This window comes from Epinephelus lanceolatus, chromosome 22 (assembly GCF_041903045.1).
Source record: "Epinephelus lanceolatus isolate andai-2023 chromosome 22, ASM4190304v1, whole genome shotgun sequence".
Lineage (NCBI taxonomy): Eukaryota > Metazoa > Chordata > Actinopteri > Perciformes > Serranidae > Epinephelus > Epinephelus lanceolatus.
This window is the reverse complement of record NC_135755.1, coordinates 1,308,836-1,334,388: the sequence shown is the minus strand read 5'-3', so window position 1 is coordinate 1,334,388 and position 25,553 is coordinate 1,308,836. Positions and strand designations below refer to the sequence as shown.

At 44.1% G+C, this 25,553-nt stretch overlaps 1 protein-coding gene across 1 annotated transcript; it reads left to right on the top strand.

Annotated features, from left to right (window-relative positions):
* Nucleotides 1-814: 814 nt before the first annotated feature.
* Nucleotides 815-24,245, top strand: LOC117246175 (tripartite motif-containing protein 2-like). Its single transcript, XM_033609933.2, has 14 exons — nt 815-951; nt 14,435-15,214; nt 17,113-17,261; nt 18,041-18,221; nt 18,335-18,594; nt 18,684-18,822; nt 18,906-19,091; nt 19,550-19,745; nt 19,855-19,958; nt 20,084-20,251; nt 20,479-20,647; nt 22,670-22,740; nt 22,894-23,034; nt 23,144-24,245. The coding sequence occupies exons 2-14, from the start codon at nt 15,116-15,118 to the stop codon at nt 23,294-23,296; spliced, it is 2,016 nt and encodes a 671-aa protein (XP_033465824.1). The 5' UTR covers nt 815-951; nt 14,435-15,115; the 3' UTR covers nt 23,297-24,245.
* The last annotated feature ends 1,308 nt before the right edge of the window (nt 24,246-25,553 follow it).

Below are 25,553 nucleotides of genomic sequence, written 5' to 3'. Positions count from 1 at the left end.
GTGTTTTATCATCACACAGCAGGGCAGGTAAGAGAAGTTTACCTGCTGGAGGTGAGCTGTTTGTCTGCAGCTCTTCATCATCATCATCAGCATCATCATCAGCATCATCTCACTGTGGCTGTGTCTGATTTTACTCTTCCTCCCTGCTGAATCATTAGACTTTGTTTACTGAAGAAAATCAGCTAACAACGTTCTGCTAATTCAGTGATAAACACATTTCATTTCCTGTAGATTCTTCACAATAAAAGTCCCCTGTTATTGTGTTATGTAAAGACTTTTATTGTGAAGCAGCATAATAAGGAAATGACTCCTACAAACCTGAGAGCAAACATGAAACAGTAAAATAACGCAGATATGTTAAGTAAAAACAGGATGCAGGAGAGAAACTAAACTCCAAACCAGAGATTCAGTCAGAAGCTACAGACGTACTGAGAGCTGAAAATAAAATATGGAATCTGAAAGATGAAAAATAGTCTTAAAATCTGGTGAGTGAACAATAAATGGACATGACTGCACAAAATCCATTTTAAAAATATTCATATTGATGCATTTAAAAGTGAATTATTTTGGGTTGATACAAGTGAGATCTGAGGGAGAGAATGATACACCCACATTATCATATAACTGACAGACGGATGGACCAATCGCAGCCCACCCTCTCTCCCTCCTGTTGCTCCTCATTGGTGGACGCTGCGGCGAGGCCCGATGGATGCCCCCCCCCCCCCATCTCTCCTTCCCCTCCTCAGCCTGGTGCTGCTGCTGCTGCAAGCTGCTGGTGTTGCCGTGACGATGATATCCTCCCCCCTCCCACACACACACACACACACTCACACACTCACACACACACACACTCAGTAGAGAGGAGAGCAAACAAGACGCTCTCATGACGCGATGGCTTCAGGCTGGAAAACAGACACACACTCATCCATCGCCTGCGTCTGAGGAAACATGGTGAGTGCTGCTTTCTTTTTGAGGGTGTGGAGAGGTGAGAGGATGGATGGATGGATGGATGGGTGGATGGGTGGATGGATGGAGGAATGTTTAGGGATGACAGCAGCATCTGTAGCATGGTGTGCTTTCTTGAGAGAGAGCAGGAGAGAGGGATGAGAGAGGGAAGAGTGGAGAGAGATGAGGAGGGATGGAGGAAATGAGGATGGACGGATTGCAGGATGGACGAGGGCGGAGGATGGATGAATGAACACGGGCACAGACTGATCCACCTCAGCATTAGAGCAAATACAATTGTGTATGTGTGTGTGTGTGTGTGTGTGTGCGCGCTCTCAGGCCTGCATGTACTGCACGTTAGCATCCTGAGTGCTAACAGGAGGTACGTCACTTCTGTGAACAGAAACTGGGCTGATCCACTCTGATTTTTACAGCTGCGGGCCGATGACTGAACAGGCACTGACATAAGCTCAGGGGCCCAAAAGGTCGGGGGCCCTCAGGGCACAATGTCTGTATGAAGTGGCACTGTTAATATTTCTTATTGTAAAGTCAATCAAATAATGACGAAGGGACACAAAGACACAGGAATCAACCACAGAGAAATGCAAAACAACCACAAAGAATCAGTCACAAAGAGACGCAAAATTACCACAGCAATAAAAACGGCTGAAGAGAAACATAAAATGTCCACAAAGAGACACAAAATGACCCCAGAGATTCAAAATGAAATGATGAACAATGGCCACCAAAGACACAGGAATCAACCAAAAACAGACACTGGACAACTACCAAGAGAGACAAAATGACCACAGAGAGATGCAAAATGTCTGTAAAGAAACACAAAACAACAATGAAGACACAAGAAATACCACAGAGATGAATAATGACCACACAGAAACATAAAACAACCACAAAAAGATTAAAAATGACTTAAAAGTGAAGCAAATGACGACAAAGAGACACAAAACAATGAAAAAGAGACAAGAAACACCCACAAGGATGCAAAATGTTCACAAAGAGACACAACATTACAACAAAAGGATGCAAAATGACTTCAGATGAGCACAAAACATCCAAAAAAGAGACAAGAACCAACCACAGAGACACAAAATGTCCACAAAGAGACACAAAGTGTCCACAGACACAAAATGTCCACAGACAGATATACATTTTTCACAAAGAGATGCAAAATGTGATTAAAGAGACACAAAATGTCCAAAAAGAGACAAATTTCCACAGACAGATGCAAAATGTCCACAAAGAGATGCAAAATGACTAGAGAGACCCAAATGTCAACAAAGGGAAACAACATTTCCACAGATAGACACAAAATGTCGACAAGGAGATGCAAAATGTCCACAAAGAGATGCAAAATGTCCACAAAGAGACACATGTCCACAGAGAGATGCAAAATGTCCACAAAGAGATTCAAAATTACCAGAGAGACACAAAATGTCCACAAGGAGATGCAAAATGTCCACAAAGAGACACATTTCCACAGAGAGATGCAAAATGTCCACAAAGAGATGCAAAATGACCAGAGAGACACAAAATGTCCACAAGGAGACACATTTCCACAGACAGATGCAAAATGTCCACAAAGATAAGCAAGATGACCAGAGAGACACAAAATGACCACAAAGAGACACAAAATGTCTACAAAGAGAAGCAAAATGACCAGAGAGACACAAAATGTCCACAAAGAGATGCAAAATGACCAGAGAGACACAAAATGTCCACAAAGAGACACATTTCCACAGACAGATGCAAAATGTCCACAAAGATAAGCAAGATGACCAGAGAGACACAAAATGACCACAAAGAGACACAAAATGTCCACAAAGAGAAGCAAAATGACCAGAGAGACACAAAATGTCCACAAAGAGACACATTTCCACAGACAGATGCAAAATGTCCACAAAGATAAGCAAGATGACCAGAGAGACACAAAATGACCACAAAGAGACACAAAATGTCCACAAAGAGAAGCAAAATGACCAGAGAGACACAAAATGTCCACAAAGAGAAGCAAAATGACCAGAGAGACACAAAATGTCCACAAAGAGACACAACATTTCCACAGATAGATGCAAAATGTTACCAAAGAGATGCAAAATGTCCACAAAGAGACACAAAATGTCCACAGACACAAAATGTCCACAGACAGATATACATTTTTCACAAAGAGATGCAAAATGTGATTAAAGAGACACAAAATGTCCAAAAAGAGACAAATTTCCACAGACAGATGCAAAATGTCCACAAAGAGATGCAAAATGACTAGAGAGACCCAAATGTCAACAAAGGGAAACAACATTTCCATAGATAGACACAAAATGTCCACAAGGAGATGCAAAATGTCCACAAAGAGATGCAAAATGTCCACAAAGAGACACATGTCCACAGAGAGATGCAAAATGTCCACAAAGAGATTCAAAATTACCAGAGAGACACAAAATGTCCACAAGGAGATGCAAAATGTCCACAAAGAGAAACATTTCCACAGAGAGATGCAAAATGTCCACAAAGAGATGCAAAATGACCAGAGAGACACAAAATGTCCACAAGGAGACACATTTCCACAGACAGATGCAAAATGTCCACAAAGATAAGCAAGATGACCAGAGAGACACAAAATGACCACAAAGAGACACAAAATGTCCACAAAGAGAAGCAAAATGACCAGAGAGACACAAAATGTCCACAAAGAGATGCAAAATGACCAGAGAGACACAAAATGTCCACAAAGAGACACATTTCCACAGACAGATGCAAAATGTCCACAAAGATAAGCAAGATGACCAGAGAGACACAAAATGACCATAAAGAGACACAAAATGACCACAAAGAGGCACAAAATGTCCACAAAGAGAAGCAAAATGACCACAGAGACACACAATGTCCACAAAGAGACACAACATTTCCACAGATAGATGCAAAATGTTACCAAAGAGATGCAAAATGTCCACAAAGAGACACAAAGTGTCCACAGACACAAAATGTCCACAGACAGATATACATTTTTCACAAAGAGATGCAAAATGTGATTAAAGAGACACAAAATGTCCAAAAAGAGACAAATTTCCACAGACAGATGCAAAATGTCCACAAAGAGATGCAAAATGACTAGAGAGACCCAAATGTCAACAAAGGGAAACAACATTTCCACAGATAGACACAAAATGTCGACAAGGAGATGCAAAGTGTCCACAAAGAGATGCAAAATGTCCACAAAGAGACACATGTCCACAGAGAGATGCAAAATGTCCACAAAGAGATTCAAAATTACCAGAGAGACACAAAATGTCCACAAGGAGATGCAAAATGTCCACAAAGAGAAACATTTCCACAGAGAGATGCAAAATGTCCACAAAGAGATGCAAAATGACCAGAGAGACACAAAATGTCCACAAGGAGACACATTTCCACAGACAGATGCAAAATGTCCACAAAGATAAGCAAGATGACCAGAGAGACACAAAATGACCACAAAGAGACACAAAATGTCCACAAAGAGAAGCAAAATGACCAGAGAGACACAAAATGTCCACAAAGAGATGCAAAATGACCAGAGAGACACAAAATGTCCACAAAGAGACACAACATTTCCACAGATAGATGCAAAATGTTCACAAAGAGATGCAAAATGACCAGAGAGACATAAAATGTCCACAAAGAGATGCAAAATTTCCACAAAGAGACACATTTCCACAGACAAATGCAAAATGTCCACAAAGAGATGCAAAGTGACCAGAGATACACAAAATGTCCACAAAGAGAAGCAAAATGACCAGAGAGACACAAAATGTCCACAAAGAGATGCAAAATGAACAAAGAGACATAAATTGTCCACAAAGACACACAAAATGTTCACAAAGAGACACATTTCCACAGACAGATGCAAAATGTCCACAAAGAGACACAACATTTCCACAGATAGATGCAAAATGTTCACAAAGAGATGCAAAATGACCAGAGAGACACAAAATGTCCACAAAGAGATGCAAAATGTCCACAAAGAGATGCAAAATGACCAGAGAGACATAAAATGTCCAAAAAGAGACACATTTCCACAGACAAATGCAAAATGTCCACAAAGAGATGCAAAATGTCCACAAAGAGACACATTTCCACAGACAGATGCAAAATGTCCACAAAGAGACACAAAATGTCCACAAAGCGAAGCAAAATTACCAGAGAGACACAAAATGTCCACAAAGAGACACATTTCCACAGACAGATGCAAAATGTCCACAAAGAGAAGCAAAATGACCAGAGAGACACAAAATGTCCACAAAGAGACACAACATTTCCACAGATAGATGCAAAATATTCACAAAGAGATGCAAAATGACCAGAGAGACACAAAATGTCCAGAAAGAGATGAAAAATGTTCACAAAGAGACACATTTCCACAGACAGATGCAAAATGTCCACAAAGAGATGCAAAATGACCAGAGAGACACAAAATGTCCACAAAGAGAAGCAAAATGACCAGAGAGACACAAAATGTCCACAAAGAGATGCAAAATGACCAGAGAGAAATAAAATGTCCACAAAGACACACAAAATGTTCACAAAGAGACACATTTCCACAGACAGATGCAAAATGTCCACAATGAGACACAAAATGTCCACAACGAGACACAACATTTCCACAGATAGATGCAAAATGTTCACAAAGAGATGCAAAATGTCCGCAAAGAGATGCAAAATGACCAGAGAGACACAAAATGTCCACAAAGAGACACATTTCCACAGACAAATGCAAAATGTCCACAAAGAGATGCAAAATGTCCACAAAGAGACACATTTCCACAGACAGATGCAAAATGACCAGAGAGACACAAAAAATGTCCACAAAGAGACACAAAATGTCCACAAGGGGAAACAACATTTCCACAGATAGACACAAAATGTCCACAAAGAGATGCAAAATGACCAGAGAGACAGTTAATGTCCCCAAAGAGACACATTTCTACAGACAGATGTAAAATGTCCACAAAGAGATGCAAAATGACCAGAGAGACACAAAATGTCCACAAAGAGACACAAAATGTCCACAAACAGACACATTTCCACAGACAGATGCAAAATGTCCACAATGAGATGCAAAAAATGTCCACAAAGAGACACAACATTTCCACAGATAGACACAAAATGTCCACAAATAGACACAAGATGTCCACAAAGAGACATATTTCCACAGACAGATGCAAAATGACCACAAAGAGATGCAAAATGACCAGAGAGACACAAAAAATGTCCACAAAGAGACACAAAATGTCCACAAAGGGAAACAACATTTTCACAGATAGACACAAAATGTCCACAAAGAGATGCAAAATGACCAGAGAGACATACAATGTCCACAAATAGGCACAAAATATTCACAAAGAGATGCAAAATGACCAGAGAGACATAAAATGTCCACAAATAGACACAAGATGTCCACAAGGGGAAACAACATTTCCACAGATAGACACAAAATGTCCACAAAGAGATGCAAAATGACCAGAGAGACAGAAAATGTCCACAACGAGACACATTTCTACAGACAGATGCAAAATGTCCACAAAGAGATGCAAAATGACCAGAGACACAAAAAATGTCCACAAAGAGACACAAAATGTCCACAAAGAGACACAGTTCCACAGACAGATGCAAAATGTCCACAAAGAGACACAAAATGTCCACAACGAGACACAAAATGTTCACAACGAGACACAAAACGTTCACGAAGAGAAGGAAAAATGTTCACAAAGAGACACATTTTTACAGACAGATGCAAAATGTCCACAAAGAGATGCAAAATGACCAAAGAGACACAAAAAATGTCCACAAAGAGACACAAAATGTCCACAAAGAGACACATTTCCACAGACAGATGCAAAATGTCCACAATGAGACACAAAATGTTCACAAAGAGACACAAAACGTTCACAAAGAGAAGGAAAAATGTTCACAAAGAGACACAAAATGTCCACAAAGAGACACAAGGTAACCACACAGAGACACTTGGTGATTAGTTGCCTAAATAGTGAATCAAAGTGATCCTGTGGCTCTGTGAGTCTTTGCGACTGTGGTCCGTCAGCGTTAAACAGAAATATACAGTTATACTTAGTAAAACATGTTTTCATTGGCTCCTTCACCAAAAGATAAATGAACACATGAACTGTGAGGAGAAGGATGAGTGAGAGACCTGCAGGAAGACTGTCATTAAAACAGAGAGAAAAACAGGGACAGACAGAGTGACCGTGAACTTTCCCATGGGAATATGTCGTATTATGAGATCAAGTTACCTCTGTGTGTGTGTGTGTGTGTGTGTGTGTGTGAGACGTCACACAGTAGATTTACTGACGAGCTCCTCTGAACTGTCTCAACCTGCAGATACTGTTCAGCTGAAATGAGCTCACAGTCTCTGACATTTGTAAAGGAAGAGTCTCATGATGATGTAATGGAGTCTGGTCCGCTGAGCCGAGATGACGTGAGTAGGTTTGCAATCAACAAAGTGTGTTTTAGTGTGTAAGGTACATGAGACATTCTGTTCAGGGTGTTATTTTAAATGCCAACAGTTTAATGTCAACAGATGCAGCTGATAATACAATAAGCTAGTGATGGCCTAGTGAAGCCTCATGAACCATTTTCTTTATTTTGTGACTCCACCAGATGGCGCTCTTGGTTTAAAGCTAAAGGCTGAAGGTCTGGCAGTGAAGTGTGCTTTCAAACCTTTGTTGAACAGACAGCGCCATCCAGTGGCTTCAGAGAATAAAGACACTGGTTCATGAGGCTTCATTTGGCCATCACTGCAGTAAGTTAATTAATCAGTTTAAAGATCTAAAATATCCGTCTTTGGTGCAGCGAACATTAGAACTTAATTATTCTGTGGGCTACAGACATCTTAAAATATGCATTTCCATGAGTATAAACTGAGAAGAGGTTGAAATTAAATACATTTATTTAAAGGGCAGCGTTACTAAGAATACTGCTGCTGTCCGCTGACACGGGGAGAACATGTCAGAGCACCTGGAGGAAACCCACACTGACACAGGGAGAACATGTCAGAGCACCTGGAGGAAACCCACGCTGACACGGGGAGAACATGTCAGAGCACCTGGAGGAAACCCACGCTGACACGGGGAGAACATGTCGGAGCACCTGGAGGAAACCCACGCTGACACGGGGAGAACATGTCGGAGCACCTGGAGGAAACCCACGCTGACACAGGGAGAACATGTCGGAGCACCTGGAGGAAACCCACGCTGACACAGGGAGAACATGTCGGAGCACCTGGAGGAAACCCACGCTGACACAGGGAGAACATGTCGGAGCACCTGGAGGAAACCCACGCTGACACAGGGAGAACATGTCGGAGCACCTGGAGGAAACCCACGCTGACACAGGGAGAACATGTCGGAGCACCTGGAGGAAACCCACGCTGACACGGGGAGAACATGTCGGAGCACCTGGAGGAAACCCACGCTGACACGGGGAGAACATGTCAGAGCACCTGGAGGAAACCCACGCTGACACAGGGAGAACATGTCGGAGCACCTGGAGGAAACCCATGCTGACACGGGGAGAACATGTCTAATAAGGTCCTAATTGGTATTTAAATGTCCTAAATCATCTTTTAAAGGTCTCAAAAATTCCAAGACATGGGAAACAGGGTTTCCTAAATCATTGCATTGTAAAATCTCAAAATAACTAGTGACATCATTTTCTAAAAATAATATACCAATGCCTCAAATCAGTCCACTGGCCAGAGAAATGTTGGCCTGGTATGTTTCTGCAAACCACAGATATGTTTCATACATTATCATGTGATGATGTTGCAGATACGTTGAAACTTTACATTTCAACAACGCTGTGGTTAACGTGTGGCTAGGTTTAGGCACAAAAACCACGTGGTCAATCACCCACTCTGCACAACTTTTTTAAATTTCAAAATTTATAACGATGATAAAGATGAATTATATAAAGGTGGAGTGTAGAAATCCTGCACAGCTGAGAGCCAGCAGGACTTCATAGCACCGAGATCTCTAGTGAGCAATAAAGCGAGCAGTTCAGTGTGGCGGAGCAGTAAATACACACACACAGACACACACACACACACACACACACACACTGATGATTATTAATATTATACGTCTATGCCTGTGAGGCCAAGTGAAAGCCAAGTCTGAAGCCTCACTCAGGCCTTTGACGAAGTGTCGGCTGATTCCAAAATCTTCTTTGACATCGTGTGTTTGAGGAATAAACGGCACAAAAAGCAAAGAGGCGTCACATCAACAGTGTCCACACACCTGTCGCTGTACAAGCACAGGTGGACGTTATAAGCCTCCAGTTATCAGATCACCTGTTTCCATTCTAATTTGCTCTGAAGTGTCAATATGTCTTCATGGTTTATCAAAGAGTGTCAGGAGCCACAGAATGATAAGAATTAAAGATCAGATAAGCAGCTGTGGAGCAGTAAGACTCTGTAAATGTTACAGTTCAGTCATATGTCCTTTAAATAGCACTGATTGCCATATAAACAGATAACAATATTAAAATTATTAGTACCATGTGTCTGTACACAGGGCAGCCAAACCAACATTGTTCTAACCCTTTAATATCGTAACTAAGAAAAAGCAGTGAAAATAGCCCATAGTTTTCTGCATACAGACCTCTGCCAAACGGATGAGGTGGCTCTTCATGTACTATTACAATGTTATATGTTATATGTTATATATGTTAGTATACCAACATACATGGAGTTGTGACCATGGAGTTAGTCGTATGAGCAGTAACAATGTTATTTCCATTCATTTAGTCAAGATATTCAAGATGACAGTAATTTGAAAACATCTTAAAATGGTGGAATTCTTTAAACCAAATATATAATGGGAATAACATTAAGTTTTTTATATTCTCATCAGTTTTTATTTCGTAAAAATGGTGAATTTATTATCGTAGCATCACTGACTAAACGACAGATTCACCGTTTGGTTGAGCGAGTCTGAAACTAGAATCAACGCCTCATGGTTGTGCCTGTGGGCTGGAGACGTACAGCCGGAGGAAAGGAGTGATCTATGCTCTGTGAACATGTAGAGGAGGACAGAAAGGAAGAACGACAAAGAAAGAAAGAAAGAAAGAAAGAAAGAACAATAAAGAAAGAAAGAAAGAAAGAAAGAACGATAAAGAAAGAAAGAGAAAGAAAGAAAGAAAGAAAGAAAGAAAGAACGACAAAGAAAGAAAGAAAGAAAGAACGAGAGAAAGAAAGAAAGAAAGAAAGAAAAAGAGAAAGAAAGAAAGAAAGAGAGGGTTCATTTGTCTCTCGTTCTGTAAGTGACAGTTACAAACAGCCACCACAGTGTCACAAGACACACACACACACACACACACACACACACACACACAGAGCCAATAGAGCCTCAGTAACGTCCCATAATCCTTTGCAGTGTTGTGCTGCAGAGATGGAGGTGTGGGGGTGCAGCAGTGTCTGCATGAAAAAAAAGATATGTATTTGCGTTAGAGACAAAAACAAACACAGACAGAAAATATAGTGTGTGTGTGTGTGTGTGTGTCAGCGAGGTTGTGTATTCTGAGCAGAATGTTTGAGGGAGGAGCTAAAACAGGATTATGAACCAGATGAGAGGAGCTCATATCCATAATCCGTCCTCCTAATGAATCATTCATGAGAACACTGAGCTCATATGTTACACACAGACGTGGTCGAACACCGACAGGCAACAACACACCGAACGACACACTGGAGGAGGCAGAGAGACTGACGGGAACACGTCAGAGCGTTTAACGCCAAAATATAAACAATAAATAAACAGTCGCAGCGATAACTCAGCAGCAGAGTGCAGTGAGAATCTCGTCTAATACCACTACTCTTTCACCTGAGGCCAACAGCCACCTGGCGATGGACGGATGGATGGCATCAGTTCATAGTGCGGCCGGACAGCACCTGTTGCAGCCGTATGATATGCCACTGAGCGGCATCAGTTTGAAACGCTGCTGATAACGACAACACATAAGGAACTGGAAAGTCCCTGTAGGGCGGGACTTTCACCTAGGACACCGGTCTTCACTTCCTGTATGAATGTAGAGCCAAACCATGATGTGTTTGATGCCTTTGGTAGCGGCATCCTAGAACATCAACAGCAGACGCGGAAGGATATCTAGCGTGGTTTGGCAGCCTGTTCTCTAGTGATGGCCAAATGAAGCCTCATGAACCACTGTCTTTATTCTCTGAAGCCACTGGATGGCGCTGTCTGTTCAACAAAGGTTTGAAAGCACACTTCTCTGTCAGTCCTTCAGCCTTTATCTTTAAACCAAGAGCGCCATCTGGTGGAGTCAGGAAATAAAGAAAATGGTTCATGAGGCTCCACTAGGCCATCACTAGCTTATTGTATTATCAGCTGCATCTGTCGACATTAAACTGTTGGCATTTACAATAACACCCTGAACAGAATGTTACTGAGTCAGAAAATAAAGGCAATAGTTCATGAGGCTTCACTAGGCCATCACTACCATTTTCACTCTGAAATAACACCATTTTGTCAGTGACGTCAGAGTCAGTCACTGAAGCATAGAGGCACCTTTCGTGGCAGTAAGACCACCAGCCACATCAGTTTGAAGGTGAGCAGGCAAAAACCCAAGTCGTCAAATACCGCCGCTTTGTCAGTCGATGTAAGCATCGGACACGACCGCACAGAGGCACCCGTTACACTGATATGATAAGCATCCGTTAGCAGCAGTTTGTAACGCCGCCGGTAACTACGGTAACAAAAAAAGTGAGAACGTCTGAATAGGGAGGGCAGAGGAGAGGTGGATGGGTCCAACAAACAAACAAATTTCACTCGTGGGCCTGCTGTTTGTTTCTCATGTGAATTTTAAGCCAAACCATCATGTTTTTTTCTAAACATAACTCCGGACTTTTGTTGGTGTATCACTGACAAAGTGGTGATATTTTACGAGTTGGGGTGAGAACGTGTTGGGTTAGATCTAAAGAGCCGAATAGCTGCAGTGTGACTTTTCTCAGCCGGGTGCAATTGGAATCTGTTTAATTTCAGTGGAGTGTCCTTGAATTATTTCCCCCTCACCACAGCAAAAGGAACCATGAGGTCCAAGTTCTCTGTTTGGCGTTCACACTGATCCTTCGTCACCACATCTGTATGTCACTCATGAACTGGGACACTCTGTACCATCAGTGTGAACGCAGCCGGCATGGCTCCAGCTCTGTGGGGCACACAGACTGTTAAATATAGGATTTTAGGATTAAAGGGTCCATGACTGCTGCACTTTTTGTTGCCGCTCTTCCTCGCCCCTCCCCATGCAGTCTGTTACCATGGAAACCGCAGCCTCACTCCCGTCTCTCCCTCTTTCCATCACTTTGAAGACATTCCTGTGACCTACATTCCAGCTGCTGGAAGCTCTGTATTAGTGTCTTACTCCTCATTCACTTCCCTCTGTTGGTCCTACATGCCGCACAGCACCCCGCCCCACCTCTCCCCATCTGTGGATTGTACCATCTGTCCCTGGACCTGCTGCATACGTTCCTCATTTCAGAGTGTACCATCTGGGAGTTAATTAGGGGTGTGCAGCGATCTGATGCGCCACCTGGAAAGAACATATGGGCATGCCTATAGTGGGGACGACTGACGGGGATGTGTGTGTGTTTATTCCATTATTATAAATGATGAGGGGACGTCACTCTGGTGACCAGGTTAAAGGTCAGCAACTGTGGCTGTGACCAACAATAAAGTTGGGTTGTTTGTAGTCACTCACCATATCTGCTCAATATTGCTTTCTTGTCTAGCTCTAAAGGTCCTGACACACCAAGCCGACGGTCGGCCGTCAACCAAAGTCGGGCCGTCGGTGAGCGTCTGTCGGCCTAGTTTTTGCGGTGTGTCCCGCACCGTCGGCACTTCAGTGTCGGCGGCTTTTTGGCCGATTGAGCATGTTGAATCAGCGGCGGAGCTTGTCAGTGAGAGAGATCACTCTGATTGGCTGTTCAGGTTTTATTTCCTCGCCCCTGTAGCGAGTGAATCTGCCTGTAGTGAAACCGGGGCTAACCGGTGCTTCCTCCTCAGGCTCCACTTCACTCAGCTGCCCCACAGACCCGCTGCTTCTTCACACTTTAACCTGAATAACAAAGCGGAGCTAGCTGGGAGCGGCTAGCGGAGCGTTAGCCGCAGCGTGACCGGAGGGAAGCACAGCCAGTTAACCTCCGCTAGTCTCTGAGCTAGCTCCGGCTCTCCGTTTGGATCCAACCGGAGCACCGAGCCCTGGTTTGTTATTCAGGTTAAAGTGGTAAGAAGCAGCGGGTTTATCGGGCAGCTGAGTGAAGTGGAGCCTGCGGAGGAAACACCGGGACCGTCTGGATGTAATAGTCCGTGGAGGTGCTGCGGTGCTCGGCTGCACAGATAGGAAACCCCTCGGCTGACAGGATGTACCACTCTCTCACTCCGCTCTCTCTCACGCAGGCGCAGAACGTACGTGCTACTTGGCCGTCGGATGTAGTGCGTGTAGTGTGTTCAAATGCAACTGACACAGGGCGACGTGAGGCGACGTGAGGCGACGTAGACGACGCAACAGTTGGCTTTCGTCCGCGCTAGTTCTTTGATGTCGGTTGGGTGGGTCCACACCTTTAAGCCAACGTTACGGCAGTTATTGGTATTATTAGGATATTGTACGGAGCTACCTGACGGTCGTTACATGGAAACGAACTTTGTGTTCTCTTGCAATGCTTTTATGTTTTCTTGTGTTCTCTCATAATGTTTTTGCACTCTTTTCCAACACGTTGGAGTTCCCTCGCAGTAAATGTTGCATTCACTTGTAACTCTTTCGCATTGCCACACAAGTTTTTGCATGCTCAGACAGTACATTTGACTTCTCTTGAAGTACTTTTGCATTGCTTCACATTATGTTTTGCGTTATCTTGTGTTTAATCTCTTTGCACGATGTCGCGTAGTCTTGAAGGGAAACACCATCATGACAGAACAGTTTGGGGTTTTTCCGTTCACCTCTATGCAGTCAGAGCTTTAGGCTCAAACTGAAAACCTGTACGTTTCATTTCACTTTTTCAATGTGTCACATTGTCTCGTCCTGTTACTTTGCTAAGTTGGTTTTCAGTTGTTTGTTTGGGTGTTTGTCAGCAGGATTATGGAAAAACTACTGACCTGATTTTCCTGAAACTTGGCAGAAGGGTGCAGAACTGGCCAAGAAAGAACCCATTAAATCTTGGGGTGGATTTGAATCACAGGGCGGATACACTAATTATTTTTCAAGTTTGTTAACATTTCAAGATGGGGCATTTGGCCTGTGCTCTCCGAGTGCTCTTCTAGTTGTCTATGAAATTGTGTTTGCAGAGCCAGACTGTAAATACTGACTTAAATCATAAAACATCTCACATGACACAGAGTTAAGAGCAGAAGTGTTTATCCATGTTTATCTGCTGTTCCACCTAATCCTCATCCCTCTCTTTGCTCCCCAGGCTGTCCTCCGTTTGAACCCTCTGTGATTTAAATCAACACCAAGGTCTGGATTGGACTATAATTCCTCCTCTTTTTGGTGTTTCAAGAGACATTTATTGCTCTGGAGTAGATCACACGTGGACTCAGAAGGATGTTTTTTAAAGGGAAAATTTGTGGAGTTTTGGATGCCAGGCTCCTTCTGCACCAAGCAGGAATGTAATGGAATAATCACAAACTCAAATAAAGGGCATGTCTAAAGGTTGAGCCCTGCAACGTTGCAGCAAAGAGATGAAGCTCTGACCAAAGTGGATGATTGTCCACTAAATGAACAAAAACAAGACCTACATCTGATTTCCCAGCACTCTTGTCTTGCTGCTGTGTGGAACAGTTCTGCAGGAAGGAGCTACATAGGCAAAACCTGTCGTCTTGGCTGATATCATTCAACTTTGACAGCAAAAGTCATGCCTCTCCCAAGATCCATGATGTTCCAGGAGGCATCATAAGGAGCACATCTGAATGTTTCGCCCTGTCCTCTCAACGGGGTGATGGAATAAAGTGTGAGACAAGGCGTTTACAGACACAAACATCTCCAACAGACAGTAGGAAAACCTTGGATCTGAACATCCAGCCCCTTCCCCTGGCTGCAGTCTGGAGTAAGGGGTGTGCTCGGAGGTCCACCCCCACCAGGCTGCCGCTCGCAGATGGAGGCCCACCAACACTCCCCAGATAGCAGCAGTGAGGAGTGCACCGTCCTGGAGGCTCCGCCCGGCAAAAACGCCTGCCCCCAACATGCAGGGAAGGTAGGTAGAAGGCAGCTTCTCATTATTCAGTGCTTTCATTTTCCCTCTGCTGCCTGTGTGTGGTAATAACCTGTGCACGCCCCGCATACATGGCAGCATTATATCAGCTGTAAACGACTCAGGTGTTGCAGTTTCTGCCACAGATTTATCTTTCAAGTCGCACATGACGACAAGCCAAAGCCAGTGCATAATCAGCCCAGTTGCCAGAAGAAAATGTTTTGTGTTGGGGCTCGTAAAGCAATTGTCCTTGACCAAGACATCACTGCCTTTTCCTGCCGGGATTGTGCCCCCAAACCGGGTGCTTCAAGCCAAAACATCATCTTTTCCTAACCATAGTTGAATGGATCTTGCGCCTAAACCTAATCGGATGGTAACCACAGGGTGTTGAAAAAGCCAGCATTTTTCCTGGCGACTGAGTTGTGCCGCATTAGTGTCGAAAACCTTAAAAGTAATTTTCAGTTCTGGTCATGTCCAGCACTATTTGTCTTTTTCTCTTTGATTACAAATATCTAACTTCTGAAACCGAACAAGCACAAAAATGAGACTGTGTGCTCCATGACTCTGGGTTCTGCACAGGGCTAAAACTGAGACCAGAACCCAGGCCTGCATGAGACCATAGCCAGCTGAACTGGACCGGTACCCTTACCCTTTTGCTTTATTACTGACTGTAAGAAAAACAAACAAACAAACATGGTCAATCAACCTGAAACTCGCTACTTTGTCAGAACCTGTTGGGTTCAGGGTGGGTAGCAGGTAGGGGTGGGCGGATCGGTCCTAAAATATCAAAACTATTGACACTACAGTTTCATTTTGAAGATCGATAATGGCGTCAATAAGATCGATACCAAAGAAAGGGGATCAGTTTCTTTCTTCTGTGTCGAACCTATTTGTATTTCAAGAGTTAAACAGTTTGTGCAAACAACGTTCTGTCGTCATGAACACATCTAGTGCATGCGCACATTTGTGTTGTCTGCACCCAAACAATTCATTCCAAACCCAGTCGGGATCTTTTTAGTTTCACTTTCACCTGATGTCGACAGTAGGAGGACGGTAAGCTCGCCTCCCCTCAACTGTACTAGGAATAGAATTGCTTGTGCATCTGCTTGGCTGTAGCTGTCTGTGGACGTTCAACTCATGAAGTATGTTCAAGCCTGACTAGCTTAACCTGACACATAATTACAGTGATGGATTCATGTAACAGAAACAGCTCAGCATCCACACATTGACACACTGAGAGAGTTTGTTCAGAGGGACAAGGCATATGATCCCCTAGTGTTTGGTTAATGTTGGTTAAGTTTGTATTATCACCCAGAATAGACTCAAACAGCAGTAATGCCTCTTTACTCATGACCCACTCTCAGTGTGTGGCGTTGTAGTTTTCTGCAGCGACTCTGTCGTCTGTCTGACTTTTTTCTTTTCTTCTTATTTTCTATGTTTGGGACATTTATGGGCGTGTGTCCCCGCAGCGCTCAGGTGTCATCAGGGCTTTATAGAAAGGTCGCTGCCAGGTGTCAGACTGTAAGCAGCAGGCATCCAAGAGACACAGCGTAAAGAAGTTCAAAAATGAAAGTAAAAGCCAACCCAAAACTCAAACAGTAACCGACCATCCTGCATAGTACACCTTTAGTGTCCGACCTATATTGGCAATATTGGCTTTATGTCATTCAAATCTGAAGGATACTGGCTTTACAGCATAAGACATCACAGTGGATAAGGAAAAACTCCCCCAAGAAACTTCTTAATAAATGACACTGACATGACAAAACAGCCTGATGTGTCAGGACCTGTTGGGTTTGTGTGGGGTCGCAGTCACTCACCTCAGTAACACAATTAATCTAATCAAAGACAAAGGTGTCTCCCTTTAACTGTATCCTCTGTCCTCCTCTTTTCATCTGCAGGTGGCAGACCTGTACTGTTCGGCCTGCGAGTGTGCGCTGTGTGAGGACTGTGTGTCGGACCATGAGGAGCACCCTAAGGTGCCCCTCAGCCAGGCCCTGGAGGAGCACCGCAGCCGCCTGCAGGAGAGGCTGGGCGTCGTCCAGAACAGGTAGAAGTATCTGACCAAATGTCTCCACTTCTGTTCCTGAGATATGACGTTAAAACATGATGAGGTCACAGTCAAGCTGACCTTTGACCTTTTGACCTTCATTATTTTATCCTGTTAGACATTGGTGTCAAGTTTGGTCAGAATTAGTGAATGAATTCTTCAGTTATGGACAAAAACATGTTTTGTGAGGTCACACTGACCTTTGAGCACCAAATTCTAATCAGTTTATTCTTCAGTCCAAGTTGACGTTCGTGCCAAATTTGAAGAAATTCCCTCTTGGTGCTTTTGAGATATCATGCTCAGTTGCTCTTCCTGAGCTTTCTACCATTTCTTTGCCTGTTAAAGGGGGGGAGTTGAAGGGTCGGCTATAAAGCCTCTGGGGCAAATTGTGATTTGTGATATTGAAACCAAGTCAAACTTTATGCCAAATTTGAAGAAATTCCCTTGAGGCGTTCTTGAGATTTTGCAAGGATTGGATGGACGGACGGACAACCTGAAAACAAATGTGTATGTAAAGTCTCAATCTGCAAATAACTGTTATATAAATGTAGAACATTAAACAGTACAAATACCTCAAAACTGTACTCAAGTAAATGTACTTAGTTACATTACACCTGTGGGAACACACAGGCAGGAACAACCTGTGAGACACAGTCAATTGAGAGAAGATGAGAAGGTGACACCTGGTGGACATGCAGGGAAATGCAGGACCACAGAGCAACAAGGACACACTGTGGCAAAGTGACAGTCCTCACGTCTCTCTCTATTTTTCTCTCCAGACTCCCTCAGATTTCAGACGCCCTGTCCTTCGTCAAGGAGATCCTCCAACAGCTGAGCAATCAGAGAGCTTCCATTGAAGAGGACATCCAGTCAAGCTTCGAGGATCTGCACAAGCAGCTGGATGTCCGGAAGAGTGTTCTGCTGATGGAGCTGGAGGTCACATACGGACTCAAACAGAAGGTGCACGCATGTTTGAGAACCCTCACTCTCCTATGGTTAAGAAAGTAGCCTCTCCTGCCAGTGGGCTGCTTCACAAAGCAAAAAGCATCATCATATGTGTCATCCGTGTCCAGGTCCTCCAGGCTCAGATGGACAGCCTTGTCCGGGGAGAGGGGGACATCACCGCCTGCTGTAGCCAGACGGAGGAGGCTCTGGCTGGGGAGGCGTGTGTGGCAAGCCTTCAGGTGGAGCAGGAGCTGAAGGAGAGGCTAGGGGAGCTGGCCGGCCTCGGTCTGCCGTGTCAGCCGGAGGAGAACGACCAGCTGGATCTGGTGATGGAGACAGACGGGCTGAGGAAGTCCATACACAACCTGGGGACCATCGTCACGACCAGGTGAGACTGTGACCTCACTAAACATTCAGGATCATACTGTGAAAGCGTTTTTTGCATTTGACCATCCTCTTCTTCCTCCTCTTCCTCAGTGCGGTGGCAAGCCAGAGTGAAGCCATGGGTGCCGGCCTGGAGCAGTGCATTGTGGGACATCCTGCCTCGGTTACCATAGTGACAAGAGACAAGTCAGGAGGAGCCTGCAAGAGTGGCAATGCGATCCTGTCAGCTGAGGTTCCTTTTACACCCACACTCAAATAAAATTCTGTGGATCCATCCACAGAAACTTACGAAGTGTTTCCAATGTGTTGATCCAGGTCTTCACACCAGATGGCAGCATAGTGGACGGGGAAATAGTGGACCACAAGAATGGGACTTATGAGTTTGTGTACACGGTGCCAAAGGAGGGCGACTTCTCGTTGGCTCTCCGTTTGTACGACCAGCACATTAAAGGAAGTCCCTTCAAACTGACCGTCAACAGGGTCTCAGAGACCGAAGTTGAGGTGGGTGAAGGTTGTGTGTAGGTACTAACATTATGGAGACATGTTGTAATGTCATTCGTTCAGCCACACAAGACTGAGCAATAACAAGTCCGTACTCTTCGCCATCTTTATCATTTTTATCACCACTCAAGTCAGGAGTTAGATGCTTGGCTGTCTTTGGTGCGACTGCTCTACATACCCCATTATATGAACAATCCATGTTATTTCATACCATGCATTTTGGCTTCATGCACCACTGGGCAACTTTCACAGGAGCCAATGGGGGCCCACCTCCTTCCATGGGATAATCCCCTTTGCTCCAAACCAAAACTAACCAAAGCGTTGCAGAAAAATGGGTCCATCACCCTGTCAAACCTTTTGCTAACTTGCTATCTTACCATCCTCACTTTCATTGCTATGCATACGACTGCACTGAATGCCCTGTCACATGTATGTTCCCTTCATCATTGCCTCTCCAGGTGTCTCCCTCCACCACCACAGCAACCAACTCAGCAGCCTACGCCACCCCGTCCACGGGCTCCTCTGATGGGGCGAAGAGACGTGGGAAGTCACCCGGCCAGAAGAAAAAGGGCTCCAAGAGGGCCAGCAGCGCCTTGGGCACCCCACGACGCAAAACCCAGAACCCTATAGAGGACGACCTTATCTTCAGGATCGGTGGGACATTAATTTAACTATATACAGCTAGTGAAGCTAAAGGATTTATAGCTTGTAAGAAAGGCCTATGAGACCAGTGGTTTTATTTTACTTTTCCTGCTCTCTTTAGGAACAAAGGGACGGAATAAAGGAGAGTTCACCAACCTTCAAGGAGTGGCTGCCTCCTCCACTGGCAGGATACTGATAGCTGACAGCAACAATCAGTGTGTCCAGGTAGAGCACGTTTTGTCCGCTCTTCACTTCTTCAAGTGGCTGTTTGAGGTTCAGACTTTTTGGTTTATAAGTTAAGGTATGCCTCATGTACAAGAAGATCCTCACAAGTGTCCCCCCCGCTCCAGATTTTCTCCAACGAGGGGGAATTCAAGAGTCGCTTTGGGGTGCGGGGACGGTCACCGGGGCAACTCCAGCGTCCCACAGGCGTGGCCGTGCACCCCAGCGGTGACATCATCATTGCCGACTACGACAACAAGTGGGTCAGCATCTTCTCTGGCGAGGGCAAGTTCAAGGTAGGTAGAGCGATGTGGCTTTGAGCTGTGAAGGGATGAAAGGTTACTTAGTGTTTGATTATTTTATTTCATTTTATATGACAGGACGTCAGTGTAGAAATGTAACTCATACTTTACTTTATAAAGACTTGTTAATGCTGGCACAGTTTTTTGATGCAGATCAACTAATTGTTCAAACTCACACGTGTTTTGTTGAATGGTTCTTCCCTCTTGTTGGTGTCCATCAGACGAAGCTTGGCTCTGGCAGACTCATGGGGCCGAAGGGCGTGTCCGTGGACCAGAACGGTCATGTGATCGTGGTTGACAACAAGGCGTGCACTGTCTTCATCTTCCAGCTGACCGGCAAGCTCATCACCAAGTTTGGTAGTCGAGGCAACGGTGACAAGCAATTTGCAGGTAGTGTTTGATTAATTAACAAAAGAAGCCACCATGCCAGTCTTTAATGTTTTATAGACAAATTATGATCTGTCAATTAATTAAAATTAAAGATTTTACCAACATTACTGCCACATGTGCAGTTACTTTATCGTTTCACTGAGACTGGTGTGTTTACACAGTGGATTTATTCTAAGAAAACAACCTTTCAAAGTAATATTTTCAGAAGGAAATGTATGTGTGTGCTTGCTTGCACTGAAAACTGCACGTGCAGTTGTATGTTTAAAGGACAACTTCGGTATTTTTCAACCTGGGCCCTATTTCCCCATGTGTATGTGTGCGTATGATTCATGGGTACGACTCATTCTAAAACTGGTTCAGTATTGAGGGAGGCGGATGCAGCCGGCAGCCGCGAAACGAGCTAAAGCGGTAACGGGGGCAAATGCGTCCCGTATAAGTTTGCTCATTAAAAATGCTTTTTTTCGCCACTGACCGGTTCAGATCACCAGTGCTATCTCTGTAAATAGCATACTAAGCTTTTCCCTTACCTCTGGGCTGTGTGATGTCACGAGCTTTGCTCCACTGTGTCTGTAGCTCTCTCTACTTGTGGGACAGCCGTTTTCTTGAGGAAGAGGTGTTTCGGGATTGGATGTCTTCTCTTCTTCGGCTGGCAGTAGTCATCTTGGGAGAAGTGAGCACTGCAGACCCGATGGTCTGCAAGGCGCAGTGTCTGCAGAGGAGTGTTAGCATCCATTTGTAGCACAACTAGCCACAACTTCAGCATCTCGCCGTCCGACAAAGGCAGCCTATGAAAGCTGTACGGGGTGTTGCGCGACATCCTGTTCTTGCGTTCGGGGAAAAGGCCCGTTTATTTGAGCACTCCAAAAACTCCGGTAACACTCCAGGGGGTAGCACGTAAAAGACTCCGTCCTCTGACTCTTCTAGCGTAACACACACACTTCACACACACATACTCAGTTACAGTACCCAGCGGGGCCGCCCTCCCACTCTCTGCTCCAACACTGACTGACAGCTGACTCCACTCATTCACACTCACCACTGCCCCAGCGTCGCTACAATATGCTATCTACAGAGATAGAACTGGTGATCTGAACCGATCAGTGGCAAAAAAAAAGCACTTTATACGGGACGTATTTGCCCCCATTACCGTTTTAGCTCGTTTCACGCATCAATACTGAATCAATTTTAGAACGAGTTGTACCTATGAATCATATTCACACATACACATGGGGAAATAGAGCCCAGGTTGAAAAATACCAAAGTTGTCCTTTAAAATACGGCCGTTGCACACCGAATTCCTATTTATCGTATGTGTTAGTCGTTTGATTAAAAAACAGAAACCTTGTACACTCTCTGTGAAGAGTTTTTAATGCTTTGTTGTGAAAATTCGCAATGTGAGGCAAATTGGAAAGACACTCCCCCAATCCCAAATGGATCCCTTACAGACTTGTTGACTCAAGCCCTAAGCCCTTACAGACACTGGAGGTGCTGCCACTATCTGGCTGCATTTGGCACCGCAGCCACCTGAGTTATGAAATGATACTATGCAGTTAAACCTTACTCTTGTGCATTCCTGGATAGGCTAATGTTACCCTCTCTTTGTTGTGGAGGATTTCAAGAAGGACATTGCTTCTATATATCTTCGCTTTCTTTTTCTTGCTCACCTCCTCTCTGCCCTTGCCCTGTTTCTCTTCCTTGTTGCGGCCGTATGTGTCCTGCAGGTTACTCTACATTTCTTTACTGCTTCTTGGTAAAACAACTCTTTGAAGGCATTTGACGGATGCAGAAAAATTAGGACAATCGAACCTGTTACCAAAACTTTAATGAGGGCCGAAAGTTTTGGAGACAGTGTGTAAACATGATTGACAAATGTGATTGTATTTGCTTTTGAAATGTGCAACAATTTCAAACTAAAAAAAGACTTGATTTGCAAAGGCCTTTAGCTCTAACAGTATTTGAAGTGATAAATAAGACACTGAAAGCACAATCTGTTTTTGTTGTTTTTGCACTTGTCACCTGAAGGTCCACACTTTGCAGCTGTGAACAAGAACAATGAGATCATCGTGACTGACTTCCATAACCACTCCGTCAAGGTAAGGCCTTACTGACTTGCATTACCGTCATATAGTTTCCTCTTGTTTACAATGAAATAAATAAATGACATTTAGGTATTTAAGGTAGAATTTTTGCTCAAGGACACATGGATAATGGGTTCTATTATATTTTTCTTACTCTGTCCTGGCCAGGTTTTCACCCTTGAGGGCGAGCTGGTGTTGAAATTTGGCTCTAACGGTGAGGGAAACGGCCAGTTCAACGCGCCTACTGGTGTAGCTGTGGACATTAATGGGAACATCATCGTAGCTGACTGGGGCAACAGCAGAATACAGGTACAACAGTGCTTGTCAGCTTGGAATGCCAAGAAGCCCTTGTTGGGGAGTAACGGGAGCCTTTGCAAAAATCAAACCACATTTTCTTTGTCTGTTCAAACATTTCCAGGTGTTTGACGGCAGCGGTTCCTTTCTCTCCTACATCAACACGTCAGCGGACCCTCTGTACGGACCCCAAGGTCTGGCTCTGACCTCAGATGGACATGTGGTAGTGGCTGACTCTGGCAACCACTGCTTCAAAGTCTACCGCTACCTACAATGATGGAGGACTGGATGGAGAAGTGAAGCAGAGGAAAGAAAGACAGATGGAGGGAGCAGTTGTCAGAGTGGAGAGATGTGCACGATGTCAAATTCTAGGAATTATTGCATGAACCTTTACTGCAGTCTGTAACGAAGGAGGGAGGGATGGATGGAAAAGAGGAGGAAGCAAAGAAGAAGGATTAGTCATCATCACATCATCAGACCACAGTGAACCTATGATCTGCTTTTGACATCTTCGATAACTTGGATAAAGTATGATCATAGTAATCTTCAACACCTGAAACAGTGGATGAGAAAGACTGGTCTTTGAACTACATCTTCTTGTAGTCTAAAGAGGGATAAGAAGAATAGTAGATGAGGGGGAATGGATTGATGGTGGATTCAAGACTTTGCTGCACTAATGCAAATTTGAGGAAACTCGCAGTGGGACCCTGGAGTGATGCAAGACTGGAGTAAAAACAGATATGCAACGACTGCATCATGATGTCAAATTCTAAAACTCCCTTTTTCTCACAGTTTGGCATTAATATAAAAATGGAGGAGTGAATGAAAAAAAACAGTTTTAAACAAAAGTAAGAAAAAATACAGGCTGCAAAAAGAGATGATGAAAAATGTCTTTGGAAACCACTGCTTCCTAAACGGAGGGTATGACGAATAAAGGGATTGGCGAAGTATCGAAGGCATGAGTGAACAAATAAAGGTTGGTGTTTTGCAGAGAATGGATTACAAGATTAAAAGTTTTCTAATGTTCTGCCTTCTCATATGTATGTAACAGACAAATGAATGGCCATCGAGCTAAAAGATGTCTACGTCTTGGTTTCTCACTCTGGGTTGGTACTACAGATTCCCCCTACTGCTTTTTGTACAGTAGATTAAATTCCTCCACCAACATATATTCTAACATTTGTAAGCATTAGCTACCAACTCTTCAGGCCCAGACACACCAAAAAGACTTCAGAGAACTAGCAGCGACAAAGGTTGCCTCACGTCGCCTATGTGTGCAAAGACTTCAACCCACAGCCAACCAGCACATATGTTCTGTGCCTGCAGGTGGCGGTTGTCTGTAATCGTCATTCAAAAAGGGAAAACAGAAGACCAGCCTGTTCTCATTCTGAAGTCATCAAATAATGCCACTTTGCCAGTGATTTTAGCATCAGACACTGATGCCAAAAGCCACCCTTAGTGGCCGTATGATGCGCCGCCGGGTGGCGTCAGTGTGCAACCTTTGGCGGCTTTATGATACTCCGCTGGTTGGCAGGACGGCAGCTGTCGCAGCATGTGAAACATGTGGCTGTATGAGACGTTGCTGGTAACAAAGTAATATAAGGAAGGGGAGGTGGATGAGTCCAACAAACCCCACACTTTTACCCAGGAGGCCATGATGTTTTTTTCTAAACATAACCATGTGCTTTTGTTGACATCCTGGCATTGGCTGCAGCGTCCTGGAGCGTAAATAGCAGATGCCAAAGGATACCTAGCGTGGAATGTACAGACATGAAAGGCGACTGCAAAATGGTGATATGCGACAACTTTGGAATGAGAACAGGTTGAGAAGGCTGTCTTGACATTAGTTGGCCAGTTAGCACATTACCAACACAATCCAATGTTGAAAGAACGGAGAATATTTATCGTGTGCCAAAGAACAATAACACAAACCATCAAGATTTGTTTCTGCTAAAGAACTCACTGGCTAAAGAAAAACAATCTCACCTTCCTGGTCTCACTCCCTCTTGACTTTAGCTCTTTATCCAACGCATTGAATCGGTGTAAAAAAAGCCAACGACTGACGAGGGCCAATGGTGCGGGACACACCGCAGTGATGAGGGCCGCTGGCGCTCACTGATGCTCACCAAAGGCCCAACATTGACCGACGCTTGAACGTCACTTTGGTGTGTCAGGGCCTTTAGAGCTCATCAGGGCGCCCTTGATCAAAGCACTTAACATCAAACTGGTCCAGCAGTAGAGAACTGTGGTTGTACTGGAAAACTTCCAGCAGTGAACGTGTATATCTGTAAATATTCAGCAAGGAATCACTTAAAAAGGGCATTCTCACCCAGCCAAATTTACAGTACAATGACTTTATTGTTGAATGAGAAAGAAATCTCGTTAGACTAAGACATGGGCCACTTTTAGCCTGTTGTCCATTGTTTGTATATTAGGATTGTCTGAATGTGGAATGTTTATTTACTTTCCTGCCATATGCTAGTATTCTATCAAAGTCTAAGGCAATAGATTCATCAATAGAAATGATTGCTTAA